This window comes from Leptonotus elevatus, chromosome 1, assembly GCF_054856555.1.
Source record: "Leptonotus elevatus isolate MCC_2025b chromosome 1, RoL_Lele_1.0, whole genome shotgun sequence".
NCBI classification, from domain to species: domain Eukaryota; kingdom Metazoa; phylum Chordata; class Actinopteri; order Syngnathiformes; family Syngnathidae; genus Leptonotus; species Leptonotus elevatus.
Window position 1 is genome coordinate 32,760,971 of NC_141239.1, and position 19,992 is coordinate 32,780,962.

The following is a 19,992-nucleotide window of genomic DNA, read 5'->3' on the forward strand; positions in this document are numbered from 1 at the left end:
TCCCCACTGAAATGAATTGTAATGTGATAAGCACAGCTCGAAAGTTGAATATGAAAAGTAAAAATCTCACTTTGTCACATCCACTATGAGGGAGAGAAATGCCAACATGTTGGAAGTCAGACCCCGAGTAAAGATATGCACGGTAGAAAGTATAAACGGAGTTTATGTCAGAGTAGATAGTGGGAAGTGTGAAAAGACGATGCAATTCATGTCGTGAATGGCAAACGGCACGTGAAAAAGCAATTGTTCCAATCAAGCCTTGTGATGAGTTAGCACAGCTCACGGCACGTGTTCGATTTAGATCTCTATGTCAGTGATTATTTTTTCAGGTAAAGCCTTGTTTTTAAATTATAGTTTGAGGTGTAAGAAAGAAGCGTTGAGAGGAACCAGTTGAGGTGGCTCGGGCATCTGTTCGGATGCCTCCTGGACGCCTCCCTGGTGAGGTGTTCCGGGCATGTCGCACCGGCGGGAGGCCCGAGGACGACCCAGGACACGCTGGAGAGACTACCTTTCTCGGCTGGCCTGGGAACGCCTTGGGATCCCGTCGGAGGAGCTGGCTGAAGTGGCTGGGGAGAGGGGAGTCTGGGCTTCCCTGCTACAGCTGCTGCCCCCGCGACCCGACCCCAGATAAGCGGTAGATGATGGATGGATGTAAGAAAGGACGATGTGCTACTACTTTATTGTCTTTGCTTTTGGGTCCGAAAATTGTGTTTTTTGGTGAAACCAACGCACGTTCTGCTGCTGATAGCTACAAACTGGAAACAACAGTTTTCTTCTAGTGAATGAAGAGTGTCTACACTTTTGTTCAGTTTGGTGCTTATAGTGTCACAAACAATATTCTGTGGGTCTTGTATGATCGGTGAAAATGCTTGGCAATATATTAATGGAATACGGGACCATGCTTTGAAAATGGCTGCTCGTGAATGAATGAATGTAAAAATATCACTGCATAGTTGAACAATGAAACAAAAGAGAATGTAAAGCATAGGGCAGCAGTCTTGCAGGTTTTGGAGGTTTCCCTCACACAAGCCGATTCAAATCAACAGGATCGTTATCAGGCTTATGCAGAGCTTGCTGATGAGCTGATCATATATCAGCTGTGTTGGAGAACGGAAACATCCAAAACCTGCAGGACTGCGGCCCTCCAGGACCGGAGTTTGTCATCTATGATGTAAAGAAATAAAGTAGTTAAAAAAAAAAAGTCAACTTAACCAGGTGGGCACTCGCAGTTCAAAAAACCTTGAAGATGGGACCCTCGTAAGTCAAGGTAAAAGGTGACTAATTGTGTAAATGGTCAGCATGTGTTTGACAGCCAAAATCCCCCTTTCATCAGTCAGGTCTTTCAAGTGAAGAGCGCATGAGTGAAAGAGACTGCTTTTCCCAAAATAATTTTCCTGTTGTGGATTTAACTGATTGTTATGGCTTTGGCTAATTAATCTTCGCGGGCACAATACGAAGGATTGGGAAGCACTTCAAAGCGGACCCCCACTTGAAATGATCCCAACATAAAGCAGCTCACTCAAGCCGCTATTTCCACTGCAGGGTACATGCTCGACTTTGGGGATATGAATACTAGGAAAACCGCGCGGCGTTAAACGCAACGGTCAAAATACGAACAACGAGGACGAATGGATTTACTTTTCGGCATGTTGCTGTCGGCCGTGGTAACGGGACTGAAAGTGGCTATAAAAATGGAGCGCTGGAACAAAATGGAGGCGGTGGAGTGTAATACATTAAATAATGACATTAAATATGCCTAGTGGCTGCGCAGTATATCACACTATCGTCTAGAGTGCAACCAGTGTGATAGGTAGATAGTGTGAGGGAGGTCGATTAAAACAGTGGAGCTAAGGTTTAAAAAAATGACTGGCTGGTAACTTTAGAGAGTCATCAGTCACATTGGTTGATGATCAAAAAAGTTCCAAAGAACTCTGCTTGTAGCATTAGAAGCTAGCATAGCAATACAGTGGTCAGATACACAATCCTGTTCCAATGCCAGATTTTGTGAGATTAAACAGTGAGACAAAAGGTCAATCATAAAAAAAGAAAAAAATCCCCATGAAAAGCTAACTGGAACGGCTGAACTTCATTTGAGGTTAATCAAATTCACTTGAAATGGTGGCAGGTGAATGTTGACTGCCATTTAACAAGAGCTTTGATTGGTTAATTATGAACACAGCCAGATCCTTGATTATAAAACACAATTGTGCAAAAATCTCCGCTGTTTATTGTTGCGTCTCTTGGAACGAAACAAAAAAACAACTGGAGTATGTAGACTTTTTTTTTATATCCTCCATTTGTGTGATCCTCAGTCATCAACATCATTTTAATTCCTTATGGTTTAAATAATTGAGACAATCAAAACGGGTCACCATGGTTACCTGCGGGTTGTTGTTTTGACGCGTGGTTCAATGACGAAGACTCACTCCAGTTTCGACTTTTATTGTTATATGCTAAATGTATTTTACTTAGAGTTCATTTCAATTTTGTTTCCACTTGGACAGAAAACGTGTTAAACAAAAATATGCCTCCATTCAACCTTTGCGCAACAAGATAAAAAAAAAAGTGACCACTTTTTTCGACAGACCAAGGATTTTCCAGTGACGCATTTCTCTGAGTATATCCTGCTAAACCTAAACCATAGTTAACTATGCAATGAATGTGGGTGGATAAAGCAGCCTTTTTTTAATAGCAGCACTCCTGCGGTGGAATTATCATATGCTAGGCTAACAGAGAATGGTTGTAGAACATTGTGGGACTTTTTTTGCACCTCACGTCACACCAACATTACAGTAACCTGATGGGGAAGTTCATAATCACAAACATTTTCCATTCTCTATTTTAAAATGTTCGTTGACGTTTTTATTGGATGCTTTTCCAATGACAAGAGGGTGTTGTTTTCATTGTTACGACGTTCTTCCCCCACGTTGGCAAGCTTCGAAGCAGCCTCGGTCCCGATGTGACACTCGATTACTGTGATGTGATGCTTTCTTGCAAGGTGATTATTAATATTCGCCACCTTGAAGAGTAAAAATTTAACTCGATTCGTAGAGAAACAACACATCAAAGTTACTGTTATGGGTTCCTTCCTTGTAAGTCATAATGTTATCAAATTTTATGAGCGAAACCAAGTCGAAATATGAAAGGTCGCGTCGGCACTGTAATTCATGCCGATTGTTATTTTGCCAATCATTAATGATCACTTCCACTGTGCACAATAGAAATAAAAACCCCAAGTACTATCATATAATTAAATGTGATTGATGCTCTTGGCAGCCAGTCATGCTAACCATCACCAGGCACAATAGAAACAAACAATTGCATTACCAAAATAATTCAATTTTTTTTTCTGTATGTCATTCATATGCTTGTTTGCCTCTTCCACCAACAAAGATTGCATTTTTGTTTTTCTTAGTTTTCAGTATTTGTTAAAAGACACATTTCTTAGCCATATAAATCAAAAGCATGTTGCAACTAGGAATGTCTGACTTTTAACCTCAGCCAGTCACAGGGATGGGTCCATTTTTTAGTTCAGTTTGAACCTGACTACATGAGACCTAATTGATTATCTTACGCGTACAAAACCAACGCGTAACCATCACAAGTGATATGAGCACAGCTGCAGATTTGATAATGAAATCCACCCCTGACGAGGACGACCTGAAAGCGTTCAGAAGGCAAGTCTGTGTGAAATGAAAGTACATGCTAGCCATAACTCTGAGACCACTGCCAGTGGTTCATAACCGGGGTGGGTAGTAACGAGTTACATTTACTTGAGTAACTTTTTGAAAGAAATGTACTTATAAGAGTAGTTTTACCACACAATACTTTTTACTTTTACTTGAGTAGATGTGTGAAGAAGAAACACGACTCTAACTCCACTACATTGGGTTACACTAGATTCATTACCCCCCCCCCCCCCCCCCCCAATTAATATATTAGATTTACCGTATTTTCACAGCCATAAAGCGCACTTAAAAGTCTAACATTTTCTCAAAAATCAATGGCGCGCCTTATAATGAGGTGCGGTGCGCCTTTTGTGTGCACCGAGTTTCATAATCTGTAAATAATGTTGTGCGACTTTGGTAAGCGCTTTACTTGACTGACTGCATGGGAGCATTTCCGCGGACACACTGCTAAGTTATGAACAGGAAATGCGGCCCTGGTTGAAGACTGTCAGGCATGATGAGAACTCAAAAGAGTCAACTGAAAGATGATGTTTTGGTGCGTTCGCTTTAAGAAACTGCCACTTATGGTGATGAGACTGGGAGGCAGCGCCGAGCGAGTTACGCCACGATTTGTGAATGGGTTGTGCATGCTTGACTGCTTGGGCTAACGTGTCTGCTTGCACTGTTGTTTGAGCTAAAAAAGTTATTATATCTTATATTATGATTTGAAGATGCCAGAATTTGCACATCATTTGATGTATTTGTCTGTCTGATAACATGGTTTTTAAAAATAAATCAGACTTTGTGTTCAAATAGTTACTCAGTACTTTTCAGCGAATACTTTTTTACTTGTACTTGAGTGATTTTTGTGTGTGACTACTTTGTACTTTTACTTGAGTAACGTTATTTTGAAGTAACGCTTCTCTTACTTGAGTGCAATTTTTGGTTACTCTAACCACCTCTGCTCATAACCTGGATTTGACCAGGGGTTTGGTGGAGGTCAAGACACACAACCGACAAATGACTCGTGATGATACGCCCCGATTGGCCTATCTGCGCTGCAGGGAATTTGGTGCGCTCAGTAGTCGACTTTCTTTATTATTGCAATCCTTTCATGCTATGTTGTGCAAAAAAGAAAGTGGTTGGACGAAGATGTGCAATATGAATTCACATGTGCAGTATAACAGAATGCATGGTGTTCCACAGGGTTCAACTCTGGGGCCTCTGCTGTTTTCATTGTATCTGCTGTTATTTTAAAGTGTTCTATAAATATATAGTTGAGTTTAGTGTTGAGAGTCGGCGTCTTAACAGCATGATTTGCAAAGCCAAGTTGAGCAATTCTAGTCCAGCACAACTAGCTATCTAACACAACTAAAGGAGCACTTCCTTAAGTTGCACGGAGATGGGGAATACAGCACAACACTTCTTTCTGAATTCAAAGTGAAGATAGCCTGATTCGATGAAAAGGCTACTTTCCCTGTGCATTTTTTCACCAGTAAACCCTCTACCTGAAGGGAGAAACATATTTTTATTTTTCAATAAAGAAGGGTTCGGTGAATGCGCATAGGAAACTGGTGGGGTTTAGAGCTTCTTACAAGGTTAAGAACCACTGGACTAGACTAAACTGCACTCATGTAAAATCAAGACTAATTTTTGATACTTTATGATAAGACTTTTGGATCAAGCCAAAACAAAACAAGTTTAATGCCATTTCCTGAAGCAGTCAACTCCGAGATTTCGACTGCAGCCCTTTTTTAAAACGTAGCTAAAGTTCCTGATCAAGTGCGCGACTGCGATTGTTTTGAAGACTGCTATGACGAGCGGCAGTCATTTTCCCCGCTCAGTCATCCTGAAATTACAACATTTCATCTAAATATAGTCCTCAGATGGTGGTGCCCCGTCGCTACTGTCACGCGCCGTTTTTTGACAGCTGCCAGCGGAAAGGAACAAGCCCGCACCACTTTCAACATTCAAGTGAAGTTTCTCACGTTGTCGGGAAGGTTGATGTATGCTAATGAAGGTGTGTGTAAGCCGTTGCCAGGAAGACATTTTTTGCAGAATAAGTGACACAAAACCTTGTCAGGAACAAGGCGGTACATCAAAAGTGACGCCACTCACAAAGTTGTGAGTTGGAGTTCACTGAGCAGCGATTTGAAAGATGCTTTACCGAAAGAACTTAAAAAAAAAAAAAAGGTTGGCTAAGATTAAAAGTGGCTTTCAAAAAAAGAGAGCAATGATGATGGCATGTCAAATCGGTAAAATTACCGAATGAACTGAGCTCTCCGAAAAAAAAAAAAAAAGGAAAAAAAAAGTGGCTTCAGATCTGGCTGAGGGTGTGGGAACTAACATGGTGTTTTCCCCACTTTGTTGATTCAAGGCACCCATTTCACATTAGAAAAATCTCACGGACCAGATGTTACGGTAATTACAAACCAACAACACATACAAACAGAGCTCTGTGGGAATGAATATTTAAACGGAAAATCCTATATTGTACTACAATGAAGGTGCACAACTCTAAATTCAGACTGGGCCCATGTATTGTTGAACCCCATAATCAACCATTGCTTCAAAATATCTGACAGAACGGGCCGCAGAACAAGGAACTGTAGATCGTCTTCAAGGGATACGGAAACCGAATGAGCTGCTGTGCTACCATTTTGAAGTCCGTGCGAAAAGGCATTTTTTAATGATTCCCGCAGCAGATTACAAAGATAGGCTATCATTGTGTGGGGTTTATGATAAATAATCATTTGTGGCACGCATTTATATGGTGGGGCGTGTTGACGTCACGGCTGCAATGACAAGTGAAGAGAAGGACGGCCACCAAGCAAAGACGAAGGACTTAAGACGGACAGGCAGTTCCGGTAGACAAAAGAAGGGGAAAAAAATCGTAAACATATTCCTTGAAGACATGGAGTTACAATAAAGCTGCAAGAGAGGCTGGAAAACACATGGCTGGAAGGTATTAAGGAATTCCGGTGTCAATGAATTAAAGAAGATGATTGAACGCAAGTCGATACGGCGTGCTGACAGAAAGCGCTATTCCTTTTTTCCTCACTTTATTTACCCTTGTTGTTGTTGTTTCACTATTAGTAACCGTTTTGTGTTCCAGCCTTGAGGCTCACAAGGCCAGATTGAATTTTGACTACAGGAGCATCTATGATGCCACACATAGCTTTGACTACAAGGGTGTGATTGTTATGACTTCATATGGAACTGTGGACATTTCAATCTGAGAACCAAAACCGTATCTCAATTGATAATGGGCCTTACGTGATTCAGATGCAGCTGTTAACATTCCCCTTGTTTTGATCCAGGAATAATAAATTCCACAAGAACACTGAAGTGACACGTTTGAGTCAACCAATCAATGGAAAAGATTAACAAGCGGCAGAAGAATTCCACCTTTCACAGATTCATGTACTAATAAGCAAAATTATTATTACCGCTTGCCAAATAAATGTACACGTTTTGGATTCATCATTTCTATAGAGGGAAATAGTCATGGAATTTATTATCTTGATTACAGAACGAACCACCAATTTGATAATAATAATAAAAAAAACATGCTTCTAGCTCTAAATGCCAACAACCATACTATGGGACGTCACTACCTAAGGCCTGGTACACACAATATTTTTTTTCATCAGAGATTGTTGTTACGTTATAGACCCCACACGTGGAGATAAAAAAAAGAAGGCATTTAACACGTTTGATTGTACTGTGTGTGGTGTGCTCCCATAATCTCAACACACAAAGATTTTGTATCACCGTTGATCTCGACTCAAAGTGATTCAGCAAAACAAAAAACATAGCAACAGCCTGGAAAGACAAGACACGACATGGATGAAGAAACGTGTGGACGGAATGATGGTCGCTCTTTAACTGGCTACATTCCACTGCACGTCACAATTCACGTTGTCGGTTTCCACGCACTTTTGGTTTTGAATATTGTAGACGTTTAATATTTCAAGTGTAAGAAGACATGAGAAAAGTTACCCTAAAAGCATGTTTCAGCACATTTTTGTGAAATTTTCAAGTCATGACAGCTCACTGGCACCGCCCCCTTTTTCGACCCTGTGCATGCGTGACGTCATTGGACTAAAGGGGTCGTCTTCACTCTGAAGCTGTCGATGATGAGCTGTCAGTAAGTTGCTCGCTTGTTTAATTGAAGCAGTCTCACAGTACACAAAAGCCAAGAACATATATTTAATACAGAAAAGACACGCAAAACAAGCCTCGTAATTTGGCTGATGTTGTAGACACGAACAAGAATACAAAGTCCGATTGTGTTATACTGACAAGCTAGCTTAAACTGAAATGTGGTGACACACGCGAGGAGTGAGATTTGCCATCTTCAGAGCTGCCAACTCTTATGAATTGTCTGCATTTTCTTATTGAAATTACCAAATGTTGTGTTATGCCCAGTGCTCCGATGACATAATGCGTCACTGCTCATTTATTGGCAGCGAAGCTAATGCGTAGTAGCGGGCAAGTCCTTTCGGCTAGCGTCTTGATGCTAACCCCAGTCGCTGCTATTTATATCAGAGCGCGGAAGAGAAAAAAAAAGTGAGGAGTTATGAGCAAATCAAGTGTGACAGAACGCACCAACAGAGTGCCACAGCAAATTGTTTGCTGCTGAAATGGGATATAATAAAGCCCCATTGGAATAAGCGTTATAAAGTCTGTTAACATATTTGAGCTGTTTCCTATTTCTTTCTCTTTTCTGAATGGCATTCGATCGGTAGCAGGTGTCGTTGCACGTCTCCATCTTTTTCGTGTAAAAACGCATCTCTGGAGAACCAAAACAGGTCTAAGCCATCCTCCCGTCGCTTCCAACAAAAGCCAGCAATGCAACGTGACGGCATAATCCAAATGAATCAAAACATTTTATGAATCAGGAAGAAAAAAAACGTGGCTTAATGAAGTCATATACCAGCTGGGAAGACTTTCAGTGTGCAATAAAAAAAATCAATGAAATACTTGGTTAATATGTATTGATTCAAGGAACCGTTCATTGCAACATGTATATGATATTGTTTACTACAACTACTATTGTGATACCGTTTTTTGGCCCCGGATACCGATTCTGATACCCAGCTTGGCAGTATCGGCTAATGCCGATACCAAAATATATATTTTTTTCTCAACATGAAAAAGCTGTCCTGCAATTGGTTCAGAGCATTCAAGGGCCAATAGGATATGTTAGCTCGGCATGCAGTGAACATGTCACACATCAGTGAATGTCGTGCATGAGCAAGACACAAGATGCTGCATCCAAAGTCCTATATTAGTGTCGGAATTAATGGTATCGGAACAACACTAAATACAACATATTACAATGTGTACAAATCGTATCCCATTCACTTTATGACTGTCAGTGCTGACCTATTTCTGACCCTATTGTCAGAACAAATGCACTCGTAACACCTCAGATCCCAGGATAATCTTTTAGGATAACTTTGTAAAACATACAATAAGCTGGTGTTTGCCGTCCTTGGTTGGGAAGGGGCAAAACTGAGACAAAACCAACCCAATTGGTGGTCTGTGTGCACCAGGCCTCACACTGAGCAGTTGACTTTTGGGTTCGACGCAATTCTCACAGTCTGCTTCTACATGAGGCGAAAATTCACAAATGTAAACATGAAAACAGTGTTGGAGATCAAAAGACCCGCATGGGTGCTCATCATTCTTGCAAAATCTGAAGAAAGGACATGTAGCGCCTTCAGGACTGGCTCCGTGACCAGACGCTCCTAAAAACTGCTGACACCTTTGTGCAGATTTATGACGAGCAGACAAGTGAGGTTGTGTGACGAGTGTGTGAAGTGTGTACAAGGGTCAGTAGGCAGATCACAGTGAAGGGGGACTGGGGTGGGCTGGGTGAAAGAATGAATGCCTTTGGTGTACATACCGGGCCACAAAGAAGAGCCTCCTGTGCGACTATAGTCATTAGTGCTTTCTTCTCAGTGTGTGTCAAGGTCAAAACACAGCCTGATTACAGGGCATTCTCAAGAGCCACGGGGAGAGTGTGTGCGTGTGTGCGCGCAGGCTTCTCTCTAAACACAGACGGTGGTGGCATTCCTGGCCCGAGGCGCTGCCTCTTGAAGCCAAATCTTGAAGAATTTGGGAAATGCACGAGGGGGCATCTCTTGAATGATGCTAGCGTCATGGGGGATTGTTGGATATTGGCGCACAAACCAAGAGGGTAGAATTCATTCGATGTGTCTTGTGTAACCTTCTGTAGCGTCTGGTAAAGATATGAAGTGCGGGGACGTTAAACCGAAGCGCGAAGATGTGACAGACGGCGTCGGGCGGCGAGTGATGCAACGTTAAGCTGGAGTGAGTCACGCATGTGAACAAACGCAGACAAGGAGCGTCTGATTACCTTCTCTTCGCTCGCCAGCTCTTTGCTGAGCAGCGCCTTCTCCGAGCTGCGCAGCCGCCTCTGTAGACTTTCCACCTTCTCCTGCAGAGCCTGAGGGAAGGCAGAAGGCAGTCAGCGCTGTCGGCAGGCTGATGGAACATCAGCTCGAGATGTGTGTGCGGCGCAACGTGGAACTGACGTAGGATGAGGCTATATTTGAGCATGAAAGACACACGGGCGGAATATGAATGAGGCTGCTGGCTGAGAGAATGGTGGGGGAAAAAAATGTTGGGACATGTAAGCGCCATGGATGGATGCACACGGGATCTTAATGGACAATTGCAATTTAGCTGGGAAAAGGTGTCAAATAAAAGGCGCGGGGGCCAAATCAGGCCCACATTGCGGCTCACTAACGCAAATAAAGTCTTTAGGTTTTTGCTAAAAGGGAAAGGATTTCATTAACTGCAATTTTTCTCCACTACAAACATTTTTTTTCCTTTTTTTAACTGTCGTACAGTGTGCAGGATACCGCTACTAGTATTCATGAGTGGCCGGCAATTGCCACTCAAAGTTTGAATTGCCGATAAACAGCATCGCAACATCACAGATGTAAAAGCCAATCAAAATATGCATGGAAAAGCAAAACCTGTCAACTGAAACATGTTTAGCCTTCAGTAGACAAGTTACTCTCAAAATAATGTACACATTTGATATCATGAATTTGATGCAATTTGAAGAAAAACTTGCGTGAAAGTAAACTGTTCAAGTGGGCGGCGTGGCTCAGTGGTAGAGTGGTCGACTCCCATCCGTGAGGCGGTGGGTTGCATTCTCACCCGTGGTGACCACGTCAAAGTGTACTTGAGCAAGGCACTGAACCCCAATTTGCTCCCAATGGACGTGCAGCCGACCACTGGTGAATGTGAGGCTTTGTAAAGCGCTTTGGGCACGATAGGTAAAAAAGCGCTGTATGAATAGCAGTCCAATTCCTTTCAAGTACAAGTTGATAAATGTTTCTGGTTTTAAACATATGCAAGAACCAGCAGCAGGCAATACCAATACAATGTATGCTGAATAAGTTGGGTGTGTATTAACAGGACACTCTTGGCATTGTCTGTTTTTTTGTAGGGGCACAAATGAAGAGCGATGTATTGCCAAGCGCTGCTTCTTTCTTGTACGAACACGGTTGCCTGCAGTCAGATTGCAATAAATCAGACAAAAGTATTGGTACAAGATAAAAAAAAAATTGCACCACCGCTGCAGCTAGATAAGCTTCCACACAGCAAGGTTGCAACTGCCTTTTGTAAACGGCCTACTAGGATAATTGAAGTCAAAGAAAGGCAGGAACAAAGAAAGAGATCAAACCCAATTGCTCCTTGTGTGTTGATGGGTAATAATTATGTCATCACACTAATTACGGCAACGCTGACCTCATTAAGTTATTTTATAAGACGAGGGCCGATACGTCCTCAATCTGGGAATTAGCCAACTTTCCGAGGCGTTGCAAAGCCCATCATTAAAGGCACTGTGTTATATTTATTATTTTAGAGGCAATAAAAGCGGGGCATCATCCGTTCAAATTTGTTCTAAGAGCTTAGTTGATTACATTTCCCAACTGGGCGGCAGCTTCAATCAGTTTGGCTCTTCAAGATTCCGACAAGAAGAAAAAAAGGAATGAGAGAGGAAAGAAAGTCATTAATGCATTGTGTGTGTGTGTGAATGGAAAGAATGGTGCAGTTTGTGCATGAAACACAGAACCAGATGTTTGGAGCGCACATGTGGACACTTCATCTTTGATTATTCGGCATGAAAAGCAGAGAGTGAAAGGTGCACATGTGCAGTACACACGCACACACGTAGCAACAAGTGTGTGAGGGGCGGCCACGGCGGAGTGGGCTGGGGTGGGTTTCAATAACCTCTGCGTCTCCCCCCGCTGGAGTTGAGTGAGCAGGCCAGGTGTGAGTTCATCTCTTGTGCGTCCCGGGGCCAGCCAGGTGAGAGGCATGACCACCAAATGCTCAAGCCTCCGCGCTGACATAAATCTGTGACATTAAAATGTGTTTTGGGCTTCAGGGGGTCCGGGATGGACCTCCCTTCAAACTACTGCGGGTTTGTGCAACCGGACCGTTGAGTGACGAGGGTTGACTTCCAAGTTCAAGTTTTTCTTTTTTTCTTAAGAGCTCAGTATTGTTCAGTAATTTTACCGATTTGACATGTCATCATCATTGCTCTCTTTTTTATTTTATTTTTATTTTTTTGTATGTGGGTGAGTATGTGTATGTGCGTGCGTGCGTGTGAGTGTGTGTGTATTCATTAGTTCACCAAAAACCTATTAAAAAATCCCATACCGTTCACCCAAACCGAACACCGCCGTCAGGAGACCCGAGGAAGGACCAAAGAAAAGAAAGGAAAGTGAAATCCAGCAGCGACCAGACACCACCCACCACCCACCGGGCCACCAACCAGAGTCCTTCACCAACCCCAGAAACATCTCAATTCCAAGTTCAAATTTTAATTTCAAAACGATAAAATTAATGTTCCATACTCAAATTTCTGTTACACCAGTACAAAAGTACTGTGATACTGGAGAAAATTGGACTTGCATACAAGGTGGCCCAAATAGAAGTCGCTCCCTTTTCGTTTCAGGCATCATTTGGACAGGCCTTTGTTTCGAGAAACTTGACATGGATTGCGTAAATTGTGCAACACGTTGGAATAGTGCGACGACCATAAAGCTTAGCCAGTGACTTTTGGGAGACCCTGTGTTATACTCATACACTAATTCATTAAAAACAATTCCTCCCACATTTCTATATTTAAAAGCATTTTAATGTTTATGTACGATATTATTCTAACTTAGTATGACTCAACTACTGAAACAAAGTTATCTATAATATTCTGATTTATTGAGATATATGATCATTAACCAGTTTTTTTTTTTTTTTGTCATCCTCTGACCCCGCTACATTAGTAGGAAGCAGGATTGAGCTGCAACAACACAAATAATTGTAGTTTACAAAAAAAGTTATTATTATTGGTTTGGAAAAGCAGTAAGTTCTCGGTTAATGTATTGGTGAAAAAAAAACAGTTATTGTGCATCCCTACTTAGTTCCCTGTATCAGCATCATACCCAATATTAAAATAAATGACAGGACAGGTTTATTATATTATTATTGTAAGCTACTGTAATGGGTTTAAATAAAGGAAAATGAAAAAACAACAACCTTGAAACTAAATAAACGTACCCCCCCCCCCTCCTGCTTTTAAAATGATATGCAAATATATAAAAATAAAAATAAATAAAGAAAAAGAAAAACCAAACCGCGGCGGCCGTGGCTCAGGGTGTCGAGACGGTCGTTCAGTAACCAGAAGGTCGGCTGTTCGATCCCCGCTCTCCCCAAGTTATGTGTCGTCGTGTCCTTGGGCAAGGCACTTTCACACACATTGCCTCCAGTGCTACTGGTGTATGGAAGGTGCGAACACACTGGCAGCCATGTTTCCGTCAGCCTGCCCCAGGGCAGCTGTGGCTACTGAAGTAGCTTACCACCACCACAGTGTGAATGTGAGTGCATAAATAATGTATCCATTCCCATGTAAAGCGTCATTGAGTGTCTAGAAAAGCGCTATATAAATCTGATGCATTATTACAAACCCAATTCCCAAAAACTTGGGATACGATACAAATTGTGAATAAAAACTTATGTCGAAGTGCCAAATTCTCATATTTTATTCAGAATAGAACATAGCGAACAGGTCAAAAGTTTAAACTGAGAAAATGTATCATTTTAAGGGAAAACTATGTTGGTTTTAAATTCCATGGTGTCAACAAATCTTCAAAAAGTTGAAACAAGGCCATTTTCACCACTGTGAGGCATCCCCTCTTCTGCTTACAACAGTTGCACCCGCCCCTTTATGATGCGCCAAATGTGCTCTAGAAGTGAAAGAAGTGGACTGCAGGCTGGCCATTTCAATCCCCGCATCCTTTTGCTACGCAGCCATGATGTTGTAATTGGTGCTGCATGTGGTCTGGCATTATGGCGTTGAGAAATGCAAGATCTTCTCTGAAAGTGATGATGCCTGGATGGGAGCAGATGTTGTTCTCCAATCGGAATATACCTTTCTGCATTGACGATGCCTTTCCAGATGTGGAAGCTGCCCATGCAACAATATACCAGGCTTATAAATTGAGTGCTGATAACAACTTGGGTTGTCCTTGTCCTCTTTAGTCAGTATGATATAGCGCCCCAGTTTTCCACAAAGAACTTCCAATCGTGATTGGTCTGACCACAAAACAGGTTTCCACTTTGCCATATTCCATTTTAAATAAGCCCTGGCCCAGAGAAACACCTGCACTTCTTGGTCTGCTTTAAAAAGTGGCTTCTTCTTTGTACTTGAGTTTCATCTGGCAGGCTGTCCCAACTTTTTTGGAATTGGGTATGTATGTATTATTATTATTATTATTATTATTATTAAAACCACTCACCCTTTGAAATTTGAGTTTTTTTTAGAGCACTGCTGTTCTCTAAAATTTGCACCATTTGTGTGCTTGTTTACAGTGCTAAAATGTATGTATCAATTTGATTGATATTTAATGAGTTATTTTGCTCATATTGGACTGAGCAGCCATTTCATGTTCATGAGAGTTTTCCTCTTTCCGATCATTTGAGAGAGAGTACAATGTTTCGGTCGTCTGACTTTTGTTCCGCTGTACTTGTTTAAAGAGGAAAACAAAAAACAGGCGGCACATTTGTTGTGACTCATACTTTGTCAAAGCCAGAGTGAAAGTTCACATGACATTTTCTGTTTTTATGCGCCATCGCTGTCTTTTGATCATTGGAAAACTATGAAAAAAAAAACCCACCACACTGTGCCTGCTGTCCTTCCTCCCAAGCGGCGGAGAGTGAAAACCTTGTGGAGATTCATTTCCAGATCAACAGACTTCATTAAAAAAAAAAAAAAAAAAAGGAGCTGCTGTTCACCGTCTTGATCGTATTAATCAGATTACTTTGCAGACGGTCGCGATCCCGCCCCATCACTGCCCACATCGCTACAAGCGTTGCTGTCGATTTCATCATTCTATTTTGTTGATCGTCAACCAAAGCTTGCGTTTCACTGGAAAAACATTGACGAGCACAAGAAGCGAGCGGATTGCAGCAACTAAGACATGCTTCGTCTGTGTGAGACGAAGACCTTGTCCTTATGCAACTGGCACATTCCATTCAATTTAAACAACATTTTCCAGAAAAACACATCTCAAGACTTCAACCCACTCCAAGCAATTACTTTTTCTTTGATTTTATAATGGATTTTGTGATGGGCGTCACGGATGGAACAGAGCGAATCAGAAGGATCATGACAGCAAATCCAGAAATAATGTGAGGAAATGGCTACCTTAATATCAAATCATATCAATAAAGACAATGATTATATATGTGTTTTATAAAATGTCATCAAAACAGCCTCTGAAAACACAGTGATATTTTTAAACGCTGCTTAAAATTAATTTGTTGTATCGCCAAAAGCACATTGCTAACCAGTGGCTGAGTTGCATTGTTGCCCAAGAACACAGAAGTAACATTCCTTGCCCCTTTCTTAACAGGGCTACACACTGCCACCAATCCACCCGCGAATGTGGCTAACTGTACAGCCTATGCTGGTAAAATAAATAAATAAACCATCCAGACGCACGGCGCGTGTACGTCAAACGCCACGGTTCGGTTTGTGCATAGTCCGCCGAAAGCGCTGCGGAGGCCAACTTCCAAATAAAAGCCTTCCAAGTGCAACAGTGATGTTGATGCAATTGCCATGCTACTAAAGCCAAACATATCATATTAAAAACAAGACATTTTGAGCCCTCTATATCATGAGTATAATCCCACCCCCCATCCCATTAAAACGCTGACGTATATGATCTGACACATGCATTGCACAGATAATCCATTAGAGGGCAGTATCACCCAGCTGATGGCTTTTCCAGCAACCTTGAATGATCACCCCAATTGAGAAAGGAGAGACACATATAATTATTAATAGTGGGAACTGTTCTTTTTGATTTTTCGAAATACTAATATGTCAGATATGTCTGTTTATTATAATATCATAAATGTGCAAATTTAAAGCATTGTGACCGGATGTATCAAATATGACACAAATCAAAAGTCATATGTTGAAGTTGATTTAAAAAAATACAAATTGTTTGACCAAAAGGACCAATAAATACTTAATTTCCAAACCATCTAAACTTTTTCATGATTCAGGCATTATAGGGTTAAATTTGACCCACACAGTGGAAGGCATCGCAGCTCAAAGGCGGCCAGCTCGACTCGTCCTCACACGACTGTCGACTTCCAACATCAACACAACTCCACCTCAAAATTATATTTAACTGCCAATTAAGGATGCTAAGAAAGTTAATTAGTCTGTTAATTAGGTGAGCTGCAGTCAAATACTGTCGGACATTTCAAAGTCAGACAGAAAAAAGTCCATCAATGCGTTAACTGTTAATAATTGCAAATATCGAAACAATGTAGGCTTTCTATCAACGTATCAAAGATGGCATACATTAAGAAGAACGATGGGTGTGAAATCACTTTTTGTTGTTGTTGTTTTTTTACTTACCGTAATTACAATCGATGGTCCAACTAGTCACTTCTGTATACAATAACTAATCCTCTACTGGGCTTTTATCCTCCATTCTAGTTGTTATGTCAATGAATCAAAAATAAAGAACATGTATATAATTCTTAAAACATTTACCATCAAAAATAGGAGCACCTTTACAATAGCCCCCTTTAAACAGGCATTAAACAAAACATTGAACAAGAAATACTCAGTCATTGAACAAGCTAATGTTCACAAAAGCAAAGCCTTTTTAAAAAACAAAAACATATATATTTTGAAGTCATATACAATAATTGACCTGTTTTATTGCAGACAAGCCTGCTTCATATATTTGGTACGGGAACTTGGTTACACTCGTGTACTGTACAGAAAAAATAAAATAAAAAATAAAATAAAATAAATAAATAAATAAATAAATACATATGTATATATATATCTCAAACCACATGCAACCATTTTACTCGCTATCCGTGACCCACTTCTGGGTCCCGACCCACGAGTTGAGAACCACTGGCCTAGAGAGTGCCTTGTAGCTCTCCTTTAGCTCACTCCCTCCCTTCCTTGCAAAGCAGCTCCGGCAGCAGGGCTTGAGGACGGCTTACCTAACCAGCGAGAGCTCAGTGGATGACACTTTTCAGGGTTTCACTTGCATTTTGCTTCTTGGGAGCCATACGAAGGCTAATTTACAGCAAAACAATAAAGACAACTGCAATACGTGACATGGCACGAATGACATTTATGATGTTAGAGAGAAAGTGCTGTTGAGCATCCTTCCGTGTCCATAGGTGGGTTTCTATCCACCTATTTATATTAAAAATTTCAAGAATTGCGAAAAAGAAACAAAATGGAAATGCCAGAAATTCGAAAAAAAAGTTTTTACGCTTGGAGGGGGTGATTTTTGAAGCGTATCGAAAAATGGAAAATGCGCATTTTGGCGATGGAAACAGGTTTTGCGAATAAGCGACTAGAGCGGATATACGTTGCACATGTTGGCCGATACTACACATTTGTAGTCACAATAATGGCGGATGATAAAGTAAGATATGTTTGGGGAGACGAAGAAACACAATTATTTTTATAATAAAAAAATAAAAAAACATGAATGCAATTTTAGATGGCTTTATTAACATCAGCTCTCAATGTAACGACACACTTCACTTACATGCTGGAGGGAAGCCAATAGGGGCGTGCCAAAAAATCGATTATCATAAGAATCGCAATTCTCATTTAGTACGATTCAGAATCGATTTGAAATGTCCCAAAATTGATTTTATTAAAATTATTTTCTACTGTCTTCCCTTTGTTTGTGTGTGCCTGTGTTGGGAGCGCTGTTCATGTTGTACCCGATTTGGCCACTTAGAGGCAATGTGGTTCCACGCGGTCTGATACACTGTTAATTTGTAGCCACATTAAAGAGTAGAAGGAAAAAGTCACGATCCAGTTATTCCAATAAAAGTAGTTTTTTTGCAGCGTGGAGCCGTTCTTTTGAGTGATAAAAGTGCGCACTAATTAGCATTAGCGAGTCAGACTGGAGTAGATCATTACGATTCTTTGAACATCTATAAATTGAAGCAAAAATCATTGTCAATCAAATAATTTTGAATCAAAAATCGTTCTGAATAGAAAATCGATTCTGAATCGAATCGCACACCCAAAAATCGAAATCGGATCATGAGACATTCAAAGATTCCCATCCCTAGAAGCCAACAAGACAAACTACTTCCGTTCAGTCCGTCAAAACTAACACTCCCACCTGGAACTCCCCATTGTCCCTAAGTTCCGTCACTACGTCATCTCGCGGCGCATATTCGCAAAAGAAGAGCAGATGGAAACGGGCATAAGTTGCATGTCCGTTTTTCGTATCTTCACAAAATTTGCATACAAATTTTGAAACATTTGGATGGAAACCTGACTAATCTCAGAAATTTGTAAACCTGAGTAATATTTATCCCCCCCAAAAATGTTCATATACTTATTTTGTTATTGAAAAGTTCCACATTAATTGCACTTTCTTTTCACACTTCACTGAAGTGAATTAGGACATGTCAAGGTACGACTTTACTAACAAAAAAAGAATGGAATAGAAAGTACGGCACTTCAAAGACAGCTGTGTTCCTTGTTATGATATTCACCTCCCAGGCACTTGGATCTCAGTTAAGAATGTTCAAATGTTACATGAAACATTGTCTTTAGAGTTCACAAATGTTTTACGATTCTTATCATTATAATTATTTTGACTAGGAAAACGTCTCATGTCATCAGGGTCACGGAACGCATCTCTTGCCCTGTACTGTAAAAAGTTAACAACCAGGTGCAGCAGTGCAAAAGTCCCCGTTTCGCCAGTTTTACAACTTTTGCATGGCAGTTGCTTTGGCGGTAGTACAGCATCATTGTTACGCAAACCCCGTTTGCCAAACTTGAAACCGGGAAAGCTCGTGCGGCAGATCAAACAGACGGCGGCAGCTTTAGGGCGTCGTTTTCTGTCTCACGTCAAGTGAAATATGACTGACAGCTTGTAAACATTGGCGGCATCCAAAGAGATTTTTAGCATAGATGTTACTCAAGAAGCATTACAAAATGTTGTTTTGTTTAAAACAGGCATTTAGCGTGAATTCCAGGGCTTGCACTTTGACCAACTCCTACGAGTGAATTCCACCAAATGAGCCTTAGTCAATAGCATTGGTGACAATAAATCACTAACTGAAACAATTGCAGCAGATTCAACAAAAGACGGCGGTGGCTTTCAGGTGTGGTTTTCCATCACAGTGGTAGCTTATGAACGTCACCTAACCAAACCCAGAACACAGGTGGGCCGTGGTCGTTACCTGATCCCTTAGGCACTGTGATGTCAACAGCAAGCGGCAAAATGGCTGCCTTGAGATGGATTTTGACTTTACTTTCCCTTCAAGCCACACTCAAGGCATCTTTATGATTGACCACAGAGAATTTAAAGATTGCAGATATTTTAGCACAATTGCCTGAAATGACATACTGTAAGTGAAGAAGATGGTACTTACTGACTAGTATTCAGCCATTTTGGTTTGAAGCTAAGTTAAACTAATAGGACTGCCCCTATCAATAATGCTAACTGCTCAGTACACTGGCTATTTTTTCAACTAGAAACCACTGTTTCATGTAAAGATGCCAGATGAATAAATCAACTAGGAGTTGGGAGGAGAAACTATCCAGTGGGACTCTAAATTCAACATCGATCCCTGCTGTCCCGGAAGAAGATGATCAAGCGTGATGGGCCAACAACAACCCCCCCTCCCCCCTCCCCCCTCCTGCCCTCAAGGCCACATCTTTACAATAAAACCACTTGTGATTCCCGCAACTGTG

At 41.2% G+C, this 19,992-nt stretch overlaps 1 protein-coding gene across 4 annotated transcripts in view; it reads right to left on the minus strand.

The window, feature by feature from the left end:
• Positions 1 to 19,992, minus strand: part of cep112 (centrosomal protein 112) — a 182,646-nt gene that overhangs the window by 20,767 nt on the left and 141,887 nt on the right. For all 4 annotated transcript variants that reach the window (XR_015096919.1, XM_086093239.1, XM_086093230.1 and 1 more), the window contains one exon: positions 10,057 to 10,146. Coding sequence is in view for 3 of the 4 variants with exons in the window: in XM_086093239.1 (XP_085949365.1) it covers positions 10,057 to 10,146 (90 nt within the window). In the remaining variant the exon portion in view is untranslated. The remainder of the gene's footprint in view (positions 1 to 10,056; positions 10,147 to 19,992) is intronic.